This window comes from Mus caroli, unplaced genomic scaffold (genome assembly GCF_978045245.1).
Source record: "Mus caroli unplaced genomic scaffold, Mus_caroli_1 scaffold_13, whole genome shotgun sequence".
Lineage (NCBI taxonomy): Eukaryota > Metazoa > Chordata > Mammalia > Rodentia > Muridae > Mus > Mus caroli.
In genome coordinates this window covers 52442385-52464087 of record NW_028227268.1, presented here as the reverse complement: position 1 = coordinate 52464087, position 21703 = coordinate 52442385, and the positions used below count along the sequence as shown (strand labels likewise).

The 21703-nt window shown below is 49.1% G+C and overlaps 1 protein-coding gene across 9 annotated transcripts; it reads left to right on the top strand.

The window, feature by feature from the left end:
• The first annotated feature begins 5014 nt into the window (after positions 1-5014).
• Arrb2 (arrestin beta 2) lies at positions 5015-14818 on the top strand. Of its 9 annotated transcripts, none has more exons than XR_015045038.1 (17): positions 5015-5205; positions 8008-8038; positions 8625-8685; positions 8794-8838; positions 9023-9219; positions 9330-9389; positions 9772-9839; positions 10063-10201; positions 10427-10511; positions 10801-10873; positions 11127-11264; positions 11938-12021; positions 12128-12207; positions 12285-12372; positions 12630-12741; positions 13225-13287; positions 13629-13875. XR_015045038.1 is itself a non-coding variant. In XM_085829847.1 (17 exons), the coding sequence occupies exons 6-17, from the start codon at positions 9133-9135 to the stop codon at positions 12872-12874; spliced, it is 1065 nt and encodes a 354-aa protein (XP_085685973.1). In that variant the 5' UTR covers positions 5092-5205; positions 5900-5987; positions 8008-8038; positions 8625-8685; positions 8794-8838; positions 9023-9132; the 3' UTR covers positions 12875-13142. The 9 variants fall into 9 exon arrangements, 8 of the variants coding, with proteins under 8 accessions (XP_029339917.1, XP_085685972.1, XP_085685971.1 ...); XM_085829847.1 differs by lacking the exons at positions 13225-13287; positions 13629-13875 and adding exons at positions 5900-5987; positions 12796-13142 and having other exon boundaries at positions 5092-5205; positions 12630-12713; XM_085829848.1 differs by lacking the exons at positions 13225-13287; positions 13629-13875 and adding exons at positions 5900-5987; positions 12796-13142 and having other exon boundaries at positions 5092-5205; positions 7982-8038; positions 12630-12713.
• Positions 14819-21703: the final 6885 nt, after the last annotated feature.

Genomic DNA, 21703 nt, shown 5'->3' with positions numbered 1-21703 from the left:
ACACACACACACACACACACACACACACACACACACACACACACACACAGAGAGCATTGTGTGTTGGAGTATTGAGATTCCATCTTACCCTTCTCAAAAGGGCTGTCATCAAGAAAGGACATGGCAGCAAACTGGGTAGGTTGCAGAAGAAATGAGACATTTGCATGGTGGTGGTGGTGGTGGTGGTGTATAAATTGTGTAGCCCCTTAGGAAATCCACATGGAGTTTTCTCAAAAAACTAAAACTACAACTCTTGTATCTGTTGTATGATCCAATCGTACCACTTCTGGGCTAAGGTCACATCCAACAGAGATACTGGCACATCCACATTTATTGTAGTAGTATTCACAGTGGATATTCACAGTAGCCAACATGTGGAACCAACCTATTGTGGTTTATGCAGCTGTAAAGAACAATGAAACTATGTAATTTGCAGGAAACTATATCAAACTGGATATGAACATATTGAGCAGGGGTTCTCAATCTTCCTAATGCTTCAACAAATACAGAAATGCATTGCCTCGTGTTGAGGCGACCTCAACCACAAAATTTCTTCCTTCCTCCCCCCCCCTCTTTCTATGTATATGAGTGCTCTGTTTTTCATGCACGCCAGAAGAGGGAATCAGATTCCATTACAGATGACTGTGAGCCACCATGAGTTACTGGGAACTGAACCTCTGGAAGAGCAGCCTGTGCTCTTAACCACTGAACCATCTCTCCTGCCCCATAAAATTTTCACTGCTACTTCATAACTTTTGCTTTGCTATTGTTATGAATCATAATGTAAATATCTGATATTTAATATATCTGATATATGACTGCTGTGAAAGGGTTGTTTGACCCCCAAACAGGTTGGGACCCACAGATTGAAAACCACCAATATTGAGTGAAATAAGCCAGACGCAGGAAGACAAATATATTTTCTCTCATAGTCAGTGTATGTATTATATATGTGTATGTATGTATGTACATATATATACATATATATGTATGTGAATATGTGTATGTGTGAGTGTATGTATGTGTGAATGCATGTGTATGTATGTAATGACATGGAAGTAAAGGGAGAACTGTATGTTGAAAGACATGTAAAGGGAGGGGAGAGTGGGGAAAAGAGGGTGATAGGAAGAAAGACAAATATTGCAGATTGTCTCCCATATGCAGTATCTAGACTTAACAATATGGATATATAAACTATGAAACCAGGAGGCAGAGTATGGGGAGGGGAGGGGGCCAGAGGGACGAGGAACAGAAGGACAAGGGGGAGTGCTGAACAGTGAAAGTACCAGAATGGAACAGCCTTTTCTTTCTGAATCTTATTAGGGATTATTCATTAAGGTTAAATTATTCATTTCATATGAAGTTAATTATTCATTAAGGTTAAATCTCTAGGAGTGAGGGTGTTCTAGTTAGAGGGCACAAACGCCCATGAAGCCTCCTCCAACCTCCTCGTGAGTCACCGGCTCAGGTTCTTTGGGAAGATCGCTGCTTCCTTCCAGGTTCATATCTAAGGGTACTGCTTTGTCCCCAAAGGCCTGGGATGAGGAAAGTCTCTCCCACCCAGAACATGAAAATCATGAGTGCCACAAAGCTGAAGAGCTGCTTACTCGTGACATTCCAAGAAACAGGTGTAGGGGACATGTCCACACGATTCCTCATCTACTAGGTCCCAGTGCGTGAATCCATCACAGTTCAACCTCAGGTCTGAGAGGTCCCGTTCATGCCATGGATCCCTGTCATGTTGTTTGTGATCAGGGCGCTTCAGAGAGTCACCATACCCTGCCATCATTCCCGTGCAGCTTGTCCTAGTCTTCCATGTGCATATTATACTTCTTGGGGTCTTGGCCTGTTCTTCTGGGGCCCTAGGATACGACCATGACAGCATGTCCTGGGTTATGTGGGACACTTTCCAGGCTACCAGCAGCACCTCACCCTTTGCAGCCACCAGATTCCCATGGCTGCAGTCCAGGCCAAAGCCATCTTCACCTTCTCTGGAAAAACATCATTTTCTCTCATACCTTTAAAATTAAAGAATATAGCGAGGCAGTGGTGGTGCATACCTTTGATTCCAGCACTCTGAAGACAGTGGCAGGTAAATCTCTGAGTTCAAGGCCAGCCTGGTCTACAGGGTGAGTTCCAGGACAGTCAACAACAACAACAATATGGCGTTTAATCTCAGTTGTCAACTTGATGAGATCTACTCATCTGAGAAGTGATCTACAATCATATCTACTATTATCTGCCTATGCAAGAATAGTTGTATTAGGTTGAATGAGGTGTGAAGCCTCCTCCACCATGGGTGGCATCATTCCCTGAACTAGGACCGGAACTTTATTTTTTTAAGTAGCACTTGTATTAATTGTGTGTTTGTGTAACAGGGGCATTCAAGCCATGGCATTTGTGTGGCTGTCAGAGACCAACTTGTGTGTGAGGGTGGGGGTGGGGGTGGGGATTGGTTCTCTCCTCCACCATGTAAATCCTGGGGATTGAACACAAGCAGGTCATTAGAGTTAACATTAAGTGCGTTTACCCACTAAGCTAGACAGATTGCATGCTGTACTGACCGCTGTCTTTCTCCTTGCTGTAGACAAAAAGCTCATTATTTTATTGATATTGTTGTTGGTTATATTTTGTTGGTGTGTGTGTGTGTATGTGTGTGTGTGTGTGTACTTGAGACAACGTCTCAATTAGCCCAAACTAATTCAAACTTGATATGTGGCTGAGTATGACCTTGGCTTTTTAATCCCCCACTCACTACCACACCCAGTTTTGCCAGAGATCCAATATGAGGTTTTTGTTTTTATTTTTAATTTTATGTGCACTGGTGTTTCCCCTGCATGTGTGTCTGGGTGAGGGTGTCAGATGTTGGAGTTACAGACAGCTGTGAGCTATGGGTACTAGGAATTGAATCTGGCTCCTCTGGAAGAGTATTCAGTGCTCTTAATCACTGAGCCATCTCTCTAGCTTCCCACAAGGGTTTTATGATTGCTAGGCGAGCACCCTGACAACTAAACTACGACCCTTGCCCCCAAATTCCACTTTAGCTATAGACTGCCTTACCTCTGATCATGATCTTTAGCAAGGGTCAAATCTGAATAAAAGCCATTCATGAGTCAAAAAGCTTACTGTTAAAAACTCGAGTATATTTAAGCTGACTGTGTTGCTTCAGGAGGCAGAGGCAGGGGGACCCCTGTGAGTTCCAGGCCACCCAGGGCTATAGAGTGAGACCTGGTCTCAAAGAATCAAATTGGGGCTGGAGAGATGGCTCAGTGGTTAAGAGCACTTTTTGTTCTCGCAGAGGATCTGGGTTCACTTTCTAGCACCCACATGGAGGTTTATAACTGCCTGTAACTCTAGTTCCAGGGGATCTGATACCTCCATAGGCACTGTGCACACAAATGGTGATGCCCATGCGTACATGCAGGCCAGCACTCAGACACATAAAGTGTAACACATTGTAACAATGAAAGTGCAGACTTAAAAGGTGGCGATAGAACGGGGGAGGGGTAAGCAGGTGTTAAACAAGGTCTATGTTTGAAAATTAAAGATGATCTGAGATTTTTTTCTCGTGTACATTGTTTTTCAAATGGAAAAGTGGAGAGAGAGGCATGAAGGTATTCCACTGGGGGGAGAAATAGGGAAGAGTAGAAGGAATAGACCGAAGAGGAGAAAAACCTGTCTCTGTCAGTCACCCTTTTCACCCTCTGCCAAACCCAGTCAATGTTGCCCCAGCAACGAACCTCTAATATGGCCCCTCTGTTCCCCCTCCACTCCCTGTTCATCGTTTTCCCTTGGCTAGCTTATCTTCTAGCGGTCTCGCTATGCTCCATGTTACCGGAAAAGAGAAATCCCATCTCGACATTCCTCTGGTGAAAAACAAAATCCAATCAAATCACTGCTGGGCTGGGATTAAAGACAGAGCTTAGTGGCGAGTCCTTACAAGCATGCGTGAGGCCTTAGCAGAAAATTACATTACATTAAATTAGATAAACACTACAGATCCTCAGGCTCTTTCTTTCACCTGCTATACAAAGCCTTCCACAGTCTCTTCCTTCCACAGTCTGCAGCTGCCTCCTGCCATCTAACCCACAAGCACTCTAGAACAGGGCGTGCTTTGCCTGACTCGTCTATAAAGGATGTCCTTTCCCCACTTCTGCCCATCCTTCAGAATGTCTGTCCTCAAATTTCCCATCCTATGGAGTGAGTGACTGCACTCCCTCCTCCCCCACGCTGGCCAAGCAAAAGCTTTTGGGCTTTTAGTTGCTTGATGTTCTGAGTCATACCTCTATTATAGCATTCCTGGGAGCATAATATAATACCTGTTCCTTATGTCTCAAGGATCCCAGGAAAGTTAGGCCATGATAATTCATGTTTGGTCCCGATGGCTTGGCACAGTGACTAACACGAAATGGAGAGGGAGGGAAGGATGAAGAAAATAAGAGATGGATGGAGTGGGTGAATGATAGCTAGGATAGACGGTAGAGATGACAAGGTCTGAAAAATGTTTTAATGTTTGACCCTGCAAAAAAAAAAAATCAAAGACGATACACCAGGGGGAGCTGAAGACCACAAGAACGCGGGAAAGGCAGGCCAAACAAGGCTGCAAGCTCAGGGATGAGCAGCACTTCCCGAAGCAAGCATCATCACGCAACTGATATGGTGCACCCACGTGGGCAGCCCTTGGCCCTCAGAACCAGACAGCACTTGAGCTCATTCCCACCGCCCCCTCGATCCCGTCCCTCCTCCACTACAGAGAAAGCAAACAAAGGGGAGGGATCCCTGCAAGGCTATGGATACCAACGGCCAATCAGCTGCTTCTAATCTCCTCGAAGGCGGCCGCCTGCTTTTAAAGGGGCCCAATCTAGTTCTAAAAGCTTGAGGAGGGGCGGGGAGATCGGGAGCAGGGACGGCGCGGGGAGGCTTCCCCGAGTGAAACGGAGGGCGGAGGCGTGGGGCGGAGCCAGCTCGAGGAGGGCGGGCTGCGCCGCGGCGCGCGGGATCCGGCTGACGCAGCTGGCCCCGGCTCCCCGAGACCCAGACCGCGAGGGGAGGGGAAGGAGGAGAAAGAGTGAGGACGCGCGTGCGCAGTGGCGCGGGGAGGAGCGGGGACCTGGCAGCGGGAGAGGAGGCTGCGAGCGAGCCGCGAACCCGGCGGGCGGAGGGCGGCGAGCGCGCGCGCACCATGGGAGAAAAACCCGGGACCAGGTAAGGGAGGTGGGGCCGTGCCGCCGGGCATGGGCGGCTGCTCGTGGGGTGTGCCAGGTTGATCCACAGACAAGGACACCGGGGAAGAAACCCCGGGGCCGGACGCCTGGGTCCCTAGAGGGTAGCGGTCCGGGGCCGCAAGCCTTGGTCCTTGAGGATATTGGAGTGGAGGGTGCGTGCTAGGGCTCCTGCAAAAAGCAAGACCTGATAGGGATCGGGAAACCCACGCCTGGGTTCTCGCAGAGATGTAGGAGTCGGACTACTGGGTTCTCTGTGCAGGCTGTGATGCAGGGGCGGAGGAAGGAGGAGCAGGTGGCCGGCCCCGAGGGGTTGTGTGCTGGGAGACTGGATGCTGGGAAGGGATTCCCCTAGACTCGTGCCCAACCAATGGAAAGCCTCCTGCCCAATACCCCACAGTCTGATTGCTCCCACCTGTCCCAAGGGCCGGATAGCTCTGCTACCAAACTTCTGCCTTCTAGGTTGCTAGGAGCAACAGCTTCTTCTTGAGAGAGAAGAGTGTGTAGGGACCCTCGCTGAAATTGGACTGTATTCCTGTCCTGGGCCGGGGGGGGGGGGGGGTTCGGGGGGGAGAGGTAGTATCTCCCCTGGACACACATCCTCTCCCCGGATGTTCTCTGTGCAATCGAGGCTCCTTCCTTCCACTGATACCAGAGTTCTCTTTTTTGGTCTATAGCAAAATCCACTTCCTGTTGTGACCCAACACCCCCAAGAGGACATGGGGTGAATGCCTGAGTTCCAAAGGAACAAGAGCTAAAGAATAGGTAGGGGCTATGTGCCTCAAGCCGGAGAGGACCAAGAATAAGGGCCTGATTATGAGCAGTGACTTCTGCAAAACATGGGATCAACCCCACCACTCCCACTGCCCTTAGAGTATGAGAACATAGGCATCTCAGCGTTAAGAAGACCAATATCTGAGAGAGATGTTCACAGGGAAGACTGACCTCCTGGATTTGAGGTTAAACACCCCAGAGAAAGGGGAAGTCACTGACTTGGGGGGAGGCCCCCAAATTTCCGTTGTGTACTTCAGGGAGGGGATAGATGGTCCAGAGAAAGACTGCTGACTTGGCATAATTCCCTACCATCTCATCAAATTCTGGGCCACAGGAAATGGAGAGAATGGCAGGAAGTGCTAAGAGGCATCTGCTTTAGCTGCCCCCCCCCCCAAAGCTGGGTACCTCCCTGGTCATTCCCTTACTCTGCCTCTTTGGCCAGCCCCAGTATGTGCCCACTGCCCACTCCCTAACCAGGCAAGAGGTGGCTGGGGAAGATGTAGAGGGCAGATGCTCTGTAGTTACCCCAGGGCAATTGCCCGAGACACACTGATTATGGCTGTCACAGGCTCTGTTGGGGCTCCCATTGGGGGAAAATACAGGGCAGGAAGAAACCAGAGGTAGAAGAGCGAGCCAGCGTAGGTGATGTCTGAGCTGTCGGCCCTAATTGGGACAGAAATTAGAGTGGTTATTCTAACTGCCCCAGTGTCCCAATGTGCCTTTATTACTTGGGGATACTTAGGGGCACCCTATGTATATGCCATGTGACCCTAAGTATGACCCTGTGATGTATGGACAGCTTGGCTTTTGGAGAAGAAGAGACAAGTGGTTTTCTGAGCAGACGCTTACACGGTGCTTGAAGGGAGGATAGAACACGGGGCATTATTCAGTCTGTTACCTGGGGACCTTTTCCAGGAATTGCCCCTGGGGCAGCATGCCTCACGGTGGGCAGAATGACACTTGGAAGAATAAGCCACCGAGTAGCCAGAGCCCTGGGGTCACTAGACAGTTCCCTAGTGCTCCCAGCAGCGGGTGGAGTCTAGGCTTAGGTTGTTGCAGTACCTGTGTAAAAAAATCCCCTTTGACTTGACAAACTGTGACAGGCGAGCGCCACGATTTAGTGGTTGAGAACAGAGTCTTGAAACCAGGGTGCCTTCCTTAAGTTTATATCCGAGTGCCACCCTGTACATTCTCTGCGACCTTTGACAGAATTCTTGTTCGATGTAAAACAGGGATCTTTCAGTCTCGGTCGTTGGGCTATAAGAGCAATAGATGCAGTTGGAACAGAACAGCCCCCTGTACCATGTTAGCCTGCATCATCATCTTTGCCATAGGATGCTACTGTGTTGGGACCACAGTGGATTTTTTTTTTTTAAGCTGCTGAGGCTGTTGGAGGTTCACAAAATAGTCAGACTTGGGCAAAAACCATCTGAGGGGCAGAGACAAGGCTCTGCTCCGGGAGTCACTGTATGGGTCCCTGAAGCTAGAGGTCAGTTGAAAAGTTCATCTGAGTGTGATGGTTTGTGCCTTTCATCCTCACACCAAGGAGGCAGGGACAAATGGATCTGAGTTGGGGCCAGCCTGGTCTATATGTCAAGATCCACGCTAGCCAGAGTTACATACGAAGGCCAAGGTCAAAAAAGGGGGGATGGGGAGGGGTGTTAGGTGTGACCCAGACAGTGTGTAGCCATCCAGTTCACTCTCAGTTTTGGAGAGGGTCCCCTGAGGAGGAGAGCCTGAGTAGTTCCTGGGGTAGCCAATGGCCATTACTGTAAGAGGAGGAGTGAGTTAGGTAGCATCGAACAGCAAAGGAGCAAAGGCTCGCCCTGACAGTTGGCTTCGAGGGGCTGCCATGTGGGAAATACTGGGACTTTATAAAAAAGCAGTGGGAAGGGTAGGGCAGGGATCCAGGGTGAATTCCCCTTCTCAGGCTGGGGAGGGATAAGTCCTGGCGTGGTGGTCCCTGCCCAGCCTAAGGGAGGCAGTGGGGTCTTCCTTTCTGTTTTGTTAGGGTCTTCAAGAAGTCGAGCCCTAACTGCAAGGTGAGTCCCCCTCGATGCTTACCCTTTGATCCTCCCCGGGCCCGATCAAAGCCCTCGATGATCCCCAAGCCTTTGCTCCCCACTTCCTGTGACAGCTAAAAGCAGACTTCCTTCCCTCCTTAAGCCCCTTGCCGCAGTCTGAAGAAGCCACAGGGCTGGGTGGGGTCTGGGTTCCTAAGCAAGCTTGTAACTCTCTTAGAAACCAACCCAGGGGGCCTGGGCTAGGAATAGTTAATAGTTTCCAAGGCTGTGGGCTGTTTATCTCAGAGCCCTTTGTGGGGACAGCTGCTACCTGCCTGGTCTGGCTAAGTGTTCCCTGAAGACATAGAAACACACATAAATACACACTTACATATACCTACCCTCCGTGGGTGGGCAGAGGTGTGGAAAGCAGGTAAAAGCTTAAACGAAAGTTTTACTAAGTAGTCTGGAAAACTCTACCCATCTCACCTTCCAGTCATACTGGGAGACACTCCTTCCTAAAAACCCACCCAAGGGGAGCCCAGAACAGGGCAGCCACCTTTGAGAACTCTGGTGGCTTGCCACCATCCTCCCCAATTTTCCCTGTGACCCTTGACCTCCTCAGCTCACCGTGTACTTGGGCAAGCGCGACTTTGTAGATCACCTGGACAAAGTGGACCCTGTGGGTAAGTTTGCCTAGATGGCGTCAACACATTCCCCCTGCAAGAGGGGAGGTGATTCCTGGGTCTGGGAGTGGCCCCCTTCAGAAAACGACTCCATCTCTCTTTTCCTAGATGGCGTGGTGCTTGTGGATCCTGACTACTTGAAGGACCGAAAAGGTACTGCACGTATGCTGGAGGGGAGAGGACAACATTAGATGGGCTGACATTGATAAGAGAGGAAAGGAAGGCAGCATCAGAGGCAGGGAGTAGGATTCCGGGAAGTCTGTTATGCCGAGGAAGGATGTGGGTGCGTGAAGAAAGGGGCTTCTCCTAATCGCCCTGACTCACCCTTACTTGTCAGTGTTCGTGACCCTCACCTGTGCCTTCCGCTATGGCCGAGAAGACCTGGATGTACTGGGCCTGTCTTTCCGCAAAGATCTGTTCATCGCCACCTACCAGGCCTTCCCCCCCATGCCCAACCCACCTCGGCCCCCCACCCGCCTACAGGACCGACTGCTGAAGAAGTTGGGCCAACACGCCCACCCCTTCTTTTTCACAGTGAGGATGCTCTCCATTTCCCGCAGGGCATGGGGTCTGGGGCTGTTTGGGATTGACATGGGATGAGGCACCTGTTACCAGTTGAAGCGCCTCCTTTTCCTCTGCCACAGATTCCCCAGAATTTGCCTTGCTCCGTCACACTGCAGCCAGGACCAGAGGACACAGGGAAGGTACGGGAGGGACGACTCTCACAATATGTGAATAGAACCAGGCTCAGCTAGATACACAAAGCACAGCTGAGCTGGAGGGTGAAGTGTAGGGGGCTCCTGAGGACAGGGCGGTATCCCCAGGGATGTGTGTGGTCACTAAATCTGTTCTCTGACCTGCATGTACCTGGCTGGGTATGGGGTCTTCTCCGTGCACTGCCATGAGCCAGCCTCTGCCAGATGCCAGGCTAGAGAGAGAGAGACAGTAGGGCAAAAGAGTTCCTCTGTTTCCATGATGAGGCAAAAATCCACACCAACAGGAATGAAGCAAGGAGGAAGGAGGGGGTGTGTTGGATGTGGTACCGGGAGCCTCGGGTAAGAGGTGGCCTTTCCTCCTCTTTCCAAGGCTTGTGGAGTAGACTTTGAGATTCGAGCTTTCTGTGCCAAATCAATAGAAGAAAAAAGCCACAAAAGGTAAGAGGAACAGCTCTCTCACTCACACTCTCTCTGTGTCTCTCTGTCTCTGTCTGTCTGTCTCTCTCTCTCTCTCTCTCTCTCTCTCTCTCTCTCTCTCTCTCTGGTTTAACGGCTCCCACCCAGCCTCACAGCGCCCCAGACCCCAGTGGGTGGTAGGAATCTGAATTGGCTTGTGGTATCTTGAATCTAAGTCTTTCCCCTCCTCCAACACCTGACTCAGGAACTCTGTGCGGCTTATCATCAGAAAGGTACAGTTTGCTCCTGAGACACCCGGTCCCCAGCCCTCAGCTGAAACCACACGCCACTTCCTCATGTCTGACCGGAGGTCCCTCCACCTAGAGGCTTCCCTGGACAAAGAGGTGAGGTGTGAGAGGGTGACAAAGATGTCACAAAGCAGGCCAGACTCCTGGGGGGAGGGGTGAAGCCACAGGCAAGATGGTAATTTGGGAAGATTTTTGGGTTTTTTTTCTTAAGGCTATTGCCTTACTTGGGTAGAGGTACTGTAGGTAGGAGTTGGGGGTGGAGCAGGCCAGCAGGGTCAGTAAAAAACAGGTACAAGCAATGCAGTCTCTTCTCTTCAAAAGCTGTACTACCACGGGGAGCCCCTTAATGTCAACGTCCATGTCACCAATAATTCTGCCAAGACCGTCAAGAAGATCAGAGTGTCTGGTAGGAGGTGGGGGTGGGCATGGGGATAGGGAAGGAAGTCCCTACTTAGAAAGGCTGCTGCTGCCATGTCAGCCCAGGCCGTGTCGCAGTGTGGGAAACCTACCAGGCCATAAAGAATTGAGTCTTCCAGAAGAGATACATGGCCCTAGTGTTTAATATAGGAGGTCTGTTGGCCAGGGGTGGAAGGTGGAGGTGTGCTGCCCCCAGTGGGGTTTCCACTATGTGGTCGGGGGTTGTGGTGCAGAATTGTCTGTGTCACCCAAAGCCACTTGGTCCCCTGCTCCCACAGTGAGACAGTACGCCGACATTTGCCTCTTCAGCACCGCGCAGTACAAGTGTCCCGTGGCTCAGCTAGAACAAGAGTGAGTAAGGGTCAGAGGTGGAACCCAAGCACCAGTCTTCAGAACCCATCTCACTTCTAAGGGTGTCTCTATAGCCAGGGGGCTCCAAGCTGTTAACTCTCTCAAACAGGTTGAACCAGAACTTACCCCCTCCTAATCTGTGCCCAAATGGACAGTGAGGGAGGAGAGACTGCCTGAGGGTGGTAAGATGAGACTCCCCTAGCCCAGGCTCTCCAACAATCTTGTTCCCACCCCCCTCACCCCACCCCCCCAGTGACCAGGTGTCTCCTAGTTCCACGTTCTGCAAGGTGTACACCATCACCCCGCTGCTCAGTGACAACCGAGAGAAGCGTGGCCTTGCCTTGGATGGGCAGCTCAAACATGAAGACACCAACCTGGCTTCCAGCACCATGTGAGAGGGGGGAGGGGGGTGGGGGACAGGGGACAGGCTTCCGCTGAGAGCAGGCCTCGTGCCAGGCTCTGTGCTGGGTGCCAGGAAGGTATCAGTGAACAGAAATGACAAAAACTTCTCACATTCTAAGGGAGGGAAGACAGACAATCAGATAAGTGGTAAACTAGATAGGGTGTTAGGAACAAGTGTTAAACAGAGCGGTATAGAGAGAGATAGAGTACAGCAGAGAAAGTAGAGGAAGGGGTGGGGTGTGCTGATTTTAAGTGAAGGACCCAGAGGAAGGAGGCATTGTGGATGGCTCCAGGCAGAGAGACCTGCAAACTAAAGGACAGGTGGGATGGTCCCCAGTGTGCATGAGAAATTGTGATGTGTCACTATGGTCTTGGGCATGTGTAGCCCTGGAAAGGCCAGAGCTTCACCCAGTGTTGCCTCTGCACCGGGTACACATGACACCACCTCACAGGCCCACACGGCGAGAAGAGACACAAAGAGAACTAGGTAAAGGGGGCTGCACGTGCTATGCTGCAGACCAAAGCACCCCTGTGAGCGGCAGAGATGAGGCCCCAGGAGATTCTGCATCCAGGATGCCATGAGCCTGTACGGCCATGGCTGCATAGCTGGTGCCGCAGGAGCCCTGGATCCCTGACCTCAGCTTTCCTCCTCCCAAATGCAGTGTGAAGGAAGGAGCCAACAAGGAGGTGCTGGGGATCCTGGTATCCTACAGGGTCAAGGTGAAGCTGGTGGTGTCTCGAGGCGGGTGAGTACAGGGTGGGGGTGGGGGAATGTGCAGGGTCACCGGGTTCTCTGTAGACCCATGGGTTGTGGTAGTTATCCTCTTCACACAGCTCCTCTCCCTCCCCCAGAGACGTCTCCGTGGAGCTACCTTTCGTCCTAATGCACCCCAAGCCCCATGACCACATCACCCTTCCCAGACCCCAGTCAGGTGAGTACCACCCACACCCTGAGCCCCCGCAGAGAGGAGCTGAGCCAGGGTCAGTGGAGAAGTGATGGTCCTTTCAGTGCCCATCCACCCACCCCTTCTCTGCCCTTCAGCCCCCCGGGAAACAGACGTTCCTGTGGATACCAACCTCATCGAATTCGACACCAAGTAAGAAACAGCCCCTGCCTTCTTCATTGATCCTCTAGGAAAGAGATTCCCATGCCATTCAGATCACCCTCCTACCTTGTGGGTCGTCTCCTCCTGCTTGTAGAGGCTGTGGCTACTGCCCTGGGTCTCCTGTGAACCCCTCTGGGTCTTTTACCCCTCAAGTGCTTGACTCTAGGATGGGGTGGGAGGAAGGCAGAGTGGGAGGCCCAAGGAAGGGTCGGAAGCTTTGATTACATCTCCTCCTCACTATCACCAAGCTATGCCACGGACGATGACATCGTGTTTGAGGACTTTGCCCGGCTCCGGCTGAAGGGAATGAAGGATGATGACTGTGATGACCAGTTCTGCTAGGAGGAGGGGCTGGGAGAGGTAGGGGCGGGCAGGACTCAGGTCCCACGGCCCTCGAGGGTGGGAGGGTCCCAGCCTCTCCTCCTTCCCCGTCTGTCCGTCTGTCCACCCGAGATACACACTGGACCCATCACTTGTTGAAAGTGGGCATTAATCTTCTGACTTCAGCTCGCTGCCCGGGCCCCGCTCCCTAGGGCGGCAAGCTGTGTACACACCTAAAGTTTTGGGAAGGGAACAGTGAACGCAAGGAGTGAATGTAGAGAAAAGGTGTAGAAAGAACGCCCATGTTTGGCCTCACACCAACTCGCCCCCCAGTCACCACTTCTGCCTCCCAACCCTTGAAGATGAGACTTTGGGGAGGGGTGAGCAAGGCCATTTCTTTGTTTCTGAGCATAGGGAAGAAATAAACCTTTTAATCGGCATGAATGTGCATGTGTTCTGTCAGCGGAGTTTTTAAGGGGTGTCCAGTGTACCCATCCATGATGCTTTTTTCTACATCTGCAGGGTACCTTACATGGGTTATCAATAAATGTTTGCTGGATGACTGTGCTATGCCAGTGTTCCAAGGTAAATATTGAAACTTGGCTTGGTCTGTGCACACTCGCGATCGAGGCTGGTAAAGCCACAAGGTAAACTTAGTCTTTTACAGGGGAAATAACAACTAACTTCCCTGAAGACTAAGATGCTCCTGGACTGGGCAGGGCAGGGCAGGCTCCTCCACTGCGAGGGCCAAAGGCAGGCTGAGGGGAAAGGAGTTAGCAACCCTCAACAGACATTTCTCATCATCCAGGGCAACTCCTGGGGGTAACCTTGGTCTTAGTTTGGGTTGCTATGGCTGTGATGACGTACCATGACCGAAGCAGCTTGGGGAGGAAAGGGTTAATTTGGCTTCCACTTCTATATCATAGCTCATCAGTGAAAGATGTCAGGACAGGAACTCAAACAAGTCAGGAACCTAGAGGCAGGAGCTGATGGAGAGGCCATGGAGAAGTGCTGCCGCTATCTTCAGCTCCATGACCTGTTCTGCCTGCTATCTTACAGAACCCAGGACTACCTGCCCACGGGTGACATCATCCACAATGGGCTGGCCTTCTTACATCAGTCACTTAAGAAAAATCCCCGCAGGCCTGCCTGTATAGTCTGATTTTTTTTTTTTTTCCACATCCCACATCTCCTCCCCACCTAACCTCTAAACTCCCTGAGGCCTCCAGTCTCTGGAGGGTTAGGTGCATCATCTCTGAATGAACACAGACCTGGAAGTCCTCTACTGTATATGTATTGGGAGCCTCGTATCAGCTGGTGTTTGCTGCCTGTTTGGTGGTCCAGTGTTTGAGAGATCTCGGGGGTCCAGATTAATTGAGACTGCTGGTCCTCCTACAGGGTCGCCCTCCTCCTCAATCAAGATTCCCTCCTCTAGTTTGTGTTAAGTTGACATAAAAGTAGCCAGCACACCTTTCTAAAGGCCCCATCCCATGTACAATCTTGACCTACGTCCCTACCACAGGCCAAGCATGATAAAGGGATACACAAGCATTATGTCATTCCCTGGTTGCACTGTGTCCCAGGGAGAACGGGAACTGAGAATACGTGACATGGACATCTAGGTTGGGGTTGGGGGTGCTTTCTCTAGTGAACTGAAAACAAGGTAGGGGGTGTACAAGGATAAACCTTCAGGACCAAGGCAAAGCTACAGTGTGAAGGCTGGAAGGTGTCGTGTATAGACTCAGACCAGAGCCTGGAGTAAGGAGTCACAAGAAGTAAGGGAGGTTCCTGTGAGGCAAATGGAAGCAGCTTGCATGGACCTTGGCCTATGTTAAAGCTCATGAAATGGTAATTATATCATCATTTATCCATAGGCTTTAGGTGTAACCCAAATGCCAGTGACCTTGCTCACCACATCACAGGCCATCTCCCCTACCCATGCTGGCTGTCACACAAAGGGCCTAACCCCTTTTAAGTCTTTGCTTCCAGCCTCTCTGACTCCCGTGACCCTGCACCTTGACCTCTAAGGCCATGAATCTAACTTCACCAGAAGAAAGTTTTTATGTTTTCAGTGCTGCTTAGGGAGATAATCCAGGCACGTGGGTTAAAAACACCCGAACTGTGTAAAATAATAAACGGTGAGAAGCCATTTCTCTCCGTCCTCTTCCCTGCCCCGATTTCCCTTTTCTACCAGCCTCTGCCATCACCACCCAGTGCCTTGTTTATTCAAAGACTGTTCTTCATATTGAGTCGCAGGTACGCAAGCCTTATGTTCATGTGGTCTCATCTGAAGCACAGAGGGCAGCAAACTATGACCCCGTGTACATCTTGAGGCTCTCACCTGGAAGAGCCCTCTGAAGCCCTGCTCCCTCCCATCCACCCTGTGCTTGTAAGGAACAGCTCTGTTAGTTAACTAGCTACCATTCCCGATTACTGGTTCCCTAATGGACATTCTGACCGTCTGCTTTCTTTCTTTCTTTCTTTCTTTCTTTCTTTCTTTCTTTCTTTCTTTCTTTCTTTCTTTCTTTCTTTCTTTCTCTATCTATTTATCTATTTATTAGTTTAGACAGTTTTATAATAGTCATCCCTAAAGATTCATCCTTTCGAATGTGTGGTACTTACTGCAGGACAGACTCCTGTAAGGAGGCTTGCAGCTAAGAGCATGGACTGCTCTTGCAGAGGAGCCAAGCTTGGTTCCCAATACTCCTGGCAGGCAGCTCACAGTAGACTAACTCCAGCTTCGGGATCTGATGCTCTCTCTGGCCTCCAGAGCACTTGCATTCATATGCACATAACCCTCACATAGACACACACACACAATTAAAAATTAAACATTTTTAAAGGGTTGCTAGGTCCGACAGAGGTCTTTTTTTTTTTTAATTTTGATTCATTTATTTTCTTTTTATGAGTATACTGTCGCTATCTTCAGACACCAGAAGAAGACATTGGATCCCACGACAGATGGTCATGAGCCACCATGTGGTTGCTGGGAATTGAACTCAGGACCTCTGGAAGAGCAGTCAGTGCTCTTAACCGCTGAGCCATCTCTCCAGCCCCTCTCATTCCCTTTTTATTTAAAGCACTCAATGTGGCTTTATTTGATATCTCCACGTTGTTGGACAGCTTTTACCTTTTATGTAGTTCCAAAACACGTTTGTTATTTATTATCGATAATGCTACACCTTTATGTGGAGGTAGACTTTAAACCCTTTCCTGACTGGCGTCTTAGTGTGCTCTGTCTCCAAGCCTTTCACCCGTCCCTTTGCTCTTGGCCAGACACTTCATTTTCCTTCAACTATACACATGTGCCTACCAGCCACGGTCTCCTCAATGGACTGTTTCTCCTCTTTGCACAGTTTCACCCTCACCCCTGGATCTGTCCAGCCACCCCCACTCTGCTCTCACACCAAGCCGAGTGGCTGGTCAGGGTACGCTGCCAAAGAGCAAATCACCTGACCGTGCTTATTTGCTTGTTCAACAAATATATTTGAACAAATCCTAGGTCCTGACACTGTGCTGAGCCCCGAGTAGAGATCTAAGACCACTAAAAACATACTGGTCTCTGACCTAGGCTGGGCCTTAAGTGCCTAAGAACACCCTGTCACCCAGTCACCCCATCTCCTGCTCCCGTATTACCATTTTTACACCTGCCTCATGGTGAGTGACGGTTTCCCCTTCCCCAAGATTAGGCAAAAAGGAATGACTGACTTCAACATCCCACCTCCTACTCCCACAAGCTGATCTAGACACCAACTTAACCACTGAGCCACCTCTCCAGCCCCTAAATTTTACCTTTTATTCAAAGTAATAAATACAGATAATTTAGAGATAGAGAGTTTGCCTAACACAGATAAGACCCTGAGTTTATCCACAAGAGTCTATGGTGCTGTAATATTCTTTTCTGTGTCTGGCGCTGATGTAAGTTTGGGTTTGGTTTGGTTTTGTTGTTGGGTTTTTGTTTGCTTGGTTGGTTGGTTTTTGTTTGTTTGTTTGTTTTGCTTGATTTGTGGTTTTTTGAGATAGTCGCATTACACAGTCCTGGCTGTCCTGGAACTCACTACGTAGACCTGACTAACCTCAAACTCAATATCTGCCTGCTCTGCTTCTTCCTGAGTGCTCGGATGAAAGATGTGTACCACCATGTCTGGCAGCTGTAAGAGTCTTAACAACAACAACCAAAAATAAATAAATAAAATAAGGCAGGCCCCTGATTTCTTTCTCCTCAGAGGGAACTCTCCTAGCCTCTTTTAAATGTTTCTGAAGGCATTACGACCCACTCACCCCATCCCTATCTCAGAACAGACTAGTTTTGTTCCTTTTTTTTTTTTTTTTTTTTTGGTTTTTCGAGACAGGGTTTCTCTGTATAGCCCTGGCTGTCCTGGAACTCACTCTGTAGACTAGGCTGGCCTCGAACTCAGAAATCCACCTCTCTCTGCCTCCCGAGTTCTGGGATTAAAGGCGTGTGCCACCACCGCCCGGCATTTTGTTCCTTCTTGACTTCTGCCTTCAGTATCACCTAGCCGATGCCCGGCTCCGATGCCATGGCACAGTGCTGTCATCTACAAAGTTCATGCTCAGACTAGACTGCACTGTAACTGCAAAACTGAGTTGCAAAATAAAAATTGCAGAGAGAGAGAGAGAAGAAGAAGAAGAAGGAGGAGGAGGAGGAGGAGGAAAAGGGGGGGATGAGGAGGGGGCCCAAGACTTTTTAAAAATTTCATAATGGTTTGGTTTAAGTAAGTTTATGGTTTTGTAGGCCACATTTGAAGATAAATGTATAGATGCAGGCCACAGACTGGACAAACCTACCAGAAGGTGAAGGTTGAGTCTCTTTGTCCTTCCTGGTCATCACATGATGCTATTCACCCTGCCCCCAGCCCGTTCCCCAGAGGACTATCGGTTGAGGTCAGATCAATGTCGGGTATTGAATTATGCCTCTGTTAAGGTTCAGAGAGGATCTGTGGTCCTTCCCAATCACGTCTTTTTATACAACTTTGTTTTCCCTGCTTAATGGTCATTCAAAATATGCTTATTCTCCAATTTATCACAAATTCACCCTATACTCTCTTCCATGAGTCTACATTCCAGTTCTTTCTAAACAAAAGGCGTCCATCCCTTTCACGTCCTTGATGATATATTTCAGAATCTTCCTACTGCACTGGGGTTCCCTGTCACCTCTCATGGATGACCTATACCTGGGCCTCTTCACTGGGGAAATCTGACGGTTTCTACAGACCAAAGTGTCTTTATTCCATCTTCCTAATTGAGGGTTCAGCTTTGTGAATCCCTAGATACTCCTAAGATCTATTCTGAGGTGACGTGATAGCTGGCCATTTAGGAAAGGCCTGCGTTTTCCAGAGGTGGGGAAGATCATATGGCTAAGTTTCCTTCCATGAAATGAGTCACTTCCCGGCCAGGCCCCTCACATAGTTCCCCATCCTCTGCATTTCCTCTTCCTCTTTCCCTGCAGCCCTAGCCCAGAGCAGGGGAAACTCAGGGTCTCAGGGTGTGCACACAGTGCCCCCAGCAGGGTTTCTCACACTCTATTGTGCATACAAGTCACCTGGGGGTTCAGTTGGTGTGGGGTCAGTGCTAAGACTGTGTCTCTAATGAGTCCAAGGAGGGCTGGCACCCAGGACTACAGGCTCACCCAGGCAAGACCTTAAAGGGCAACCACAGCACAAGCCTTGACCTATGGAGTACTTGGAACTAACTGCCTGTGCCTAACTGTTCCATGAGAAAATAAATTTAAACATTCATTGAGAAAACCAGCCTTTGTGTTTTAGTCTTCACCCCAACGCAGCTGGGGTGTGGAATTCTGAATCAATTCTCCCTCAAACATGAAAGGCCTATTCCTGCTGCAGGGAATGAAGTGGCTGGCGGTGGTTGCTGTTTTTCTGAAATTTTTGTTTTGTTTATTTCTGCTTGTTTCCTCTCTTTTCTTCCATTTCTTTCTTTCTTTCTTTCTTTCTTTCTTTCTATCTTTCTTTCTTTCTTTCTTTCCTTCCTTCCTTCCTTCCTTCCTTCCTTCCTTCCTTCCTTCCTTCCTTTCTTTCTTTCTTTCTTTCTTTCTTTCTTTCTTTCTTTCTTTCTTTCCTTTTAAGAGGCGCCATGCCATTCTAATTGCCCAGCCTTTGCCTACAGTTTCCTTTTTTCTGGGAGCTTCCCTAAGTGCCTTTTGGTTGAGCCTGGTCCTCTATTTGTGTGTCTGGTTTCCTCCTCAGCTATATGGGGCCTTTAATGGGCTCTCGCATCTCAGAGGCACAAGTTCCTTCTTCTCACTTCCTGTGAGCTCATCTAGAATTTAGGCCTCCTGGGCTGCTTCTCAATGGTCTTTTCTTGGCTACATTCATTTATTCCATATCTCTCTCTCTCTCTCTCTCTCTCTCTCTCTCTCTCTCTCTCTCTCTCTCTCTCTCTCTCTCTCTCTCTCTCTCTCTCTCTTTCTCCTCTCTCTGCCTCTCTCTGCCTGTCTCTGTCTCTGCCTGTTTCTGCCTCTGCCTGTCTTTCTCTCTGTCTCTCTCTCTCTGTGGTGTGTGTGTGTGTGTGTGTGTGTGTGTTTTGTTTTGTTTTGTTTCGTTTTGTTTCTTTTTGAGGCAGGGTCTCACTCTGTAGCTCTGGCTGACCTGCAGTGGGCTAGTGCTCAAATTCTCCAGTGTTGGGATTAGCGAGTGGACCAGCACACCCACAGCTACACACATCTCTTTCCTTTACTTTACCTGCAGGAAGACTTTCTCATTTCTCTTTCATCTCATAATGGACTTTTCATATCTTCCCTCATGATCTGGTTTTCCGAAAGCATTTTTTTCTGGATTCAATCCTGTTTGTTTGTTTGTTTGTTTGTTTGTTTGTTTGTTTGTTTGTAAGAAGAGACAGGGAGCATAGGCAACATACCAAGGCCCTGTCTCAGAAGATAAATAAAATAGAATAAACTGGGGCATTCTTGCTATGTTATCCAGGCTGCCCACAAACTCCTGGGCTCAAGTGATCCTCCTACCCTGCCAGTCTTTCAAGTTAGCTCTGACCACAGGAATATGGCACAGTCTTAACTAATCAATCATACATTTAAAAACAAAAATCTCTGAAGCCTATGGAATTTGTTTTTCCTCTGTGTTTATTGCTTTAATGTTAGAAAGTCCTTGAAATATCTAGAAATCCTCTTCTGTCAGGTCATATCCAAAAGTGAAGTGGTAGCTAGGTGTGGGAGTGTAATCCCAGGACTCAAGAGCCTGAAGCAGGAAGATGTCTGATTCCAGGGGAGCCTGAAGTGAAAAGAATTAACTATTCCATGTGCATAGCTTCTCCATTGGTGCTGGCAACCCAAACACAGATCCCCTCTGGCTTGCCTAGCAAGTGCTTTACCAACTGAGCCGTCTCCTCAGTCTTACTTATTTCCTTCAAGACAAGGTCTCAACTCAGGCTGACTTCGAACTTGCTGTAAGGTCTGACTTACCATGTAGCCCTGTCTGTTCCAGAACTTCACATGGAGCCCAGGCTGACCTCAGACTCACAGAGACCAACCTGCTTCTGCCTCTGGAGCACTAGAATCACAGATGTGCACCAGCACAACCAGCAGTGCTTTTATTCTTGATGTAAATCTTTTTGTTGTTGTTGTTTTTCTAGACAGGGTTTCTCTGTGTAGCCCTGGCTGTCCTGGAACTCACTCTGTAGACCAGGCTGGCCTTAAACTCAGAAATCCGCCTGCCTCTGCCTCCCAAGTGCTGGGATTAAAGGCGTGCGCCACCACTGCCTGGCTTGATGAGAATCTTAAGAGTACTCTTAAAAAAAAAATACATCTGGTTATGACACACTTTCTTCAAAGGTCCCAAAATCCCTTCAGAATTTCATTCATTTTAAAAAATACTTTGAACCGGGTGTCGAGGCCAGCCTGGTCTACAGAGTGAGTTCCAGGACAACCAGGGTTACACACAGAGAAACCCTGTCTCGAAAAACCAAAATAAAATAAAATACTTTAATTATTTGAGACAGGCAATGGTGGTGAACACCTTTTGATCCTAGCACTTGAAAGGCAGAAGCAGGCGAATCTCTGTGAGTTCAAAGCCAGCCTAGTCTGCAGAGTAAATTCCAGGACAGACAGGGATACACAGAGAAACCCATTCCCCCCCCCCCCCGCATTTTTTAAAAATTTTATTTTATATACACATGAGTACACTGTAGCTGACTTCAGATACACCAGAAAAGGGCATTAGATCCCTTTTCAGATGGTTGTGAGCCACCATGTGGTTGCTGGGAATTGAACTCAGGACCTCTGGAAGAGTAGTCAGTGCTCTTAACCACTGAGCCATCTCTCTAGCCTCCCCCTACCTCTCTCCCCCGATTTTTAAAATTAATTCTTTGCGAATGTTGTACAATATGTATTTTGAGCATATTCACACCCACTACACTCCCTAATCCACCCTCTACCCTTTCACTTGTGTGTGTCTGTGTCACATGTGTGCAGGCATCTGCGTGTAAGACAAAAGAGGACATCTGATTTCTTATTTATTTACTTATTTATTTTAGTTGGATATTTTATTTGTTTACATTTCAAATGTTATCCCCTTCCCCCTACCCCATTCCCCCTTACCCTGCTTCTATGAGAGAGCTCCCCCACCTGCCCACCCACTCCTGCCTCACTGCCCTAGCATTCTCTACACTGGGGCATCGAGCCTTCACAGGACCAAAGGCCTCCCCTCCCCTTGATGCCAGATAAGTTTGATATCTGATTTCTTGGAGTTGGAGATATAAGTAGTTGTGAGCCAGCTGACATAACGCTGGGAACTGAATTCAGGTCTTCTGCAAGAGCACCCAGTGCTCTTGACATCTCAAGCCCTTCTTCTAGCATCCTAGAATGAATTTCAATTACTTAGCTTCTGAGCTTCCCTGATCTTCCTGTTCCAGCTTCATGTCATCCCTGAGCACCAATCACATTCCATTCACTCCACATACACAGAACTCCTCACTGGACCTCAACCATACCAGGCTCCTTCACAGCCCCATC

Bases quoted from the DNA above. Each gene is read 5' to 3' on its own strand.
- Arrb2 (XM_085829845.1), top strand. From the start codon at position 5,183: ATGGGAGAAAAACCCGGGACCAG. The intron at 10,512-10,800 runs GTAGGAGGTGGG...CTGCTCCCACAG, and splicing joins CAAGAAGATCAGAGTGTCTG to TGAGACAGTACGCCGACATT. The intron at 11,265-11,937 runs GTGAGAGGGGGG...TCCCAAATGCAG, and splicing joins AACCTGGCTTCCAGCACCAT to TGTGAAGGAAGGAGCCAACA.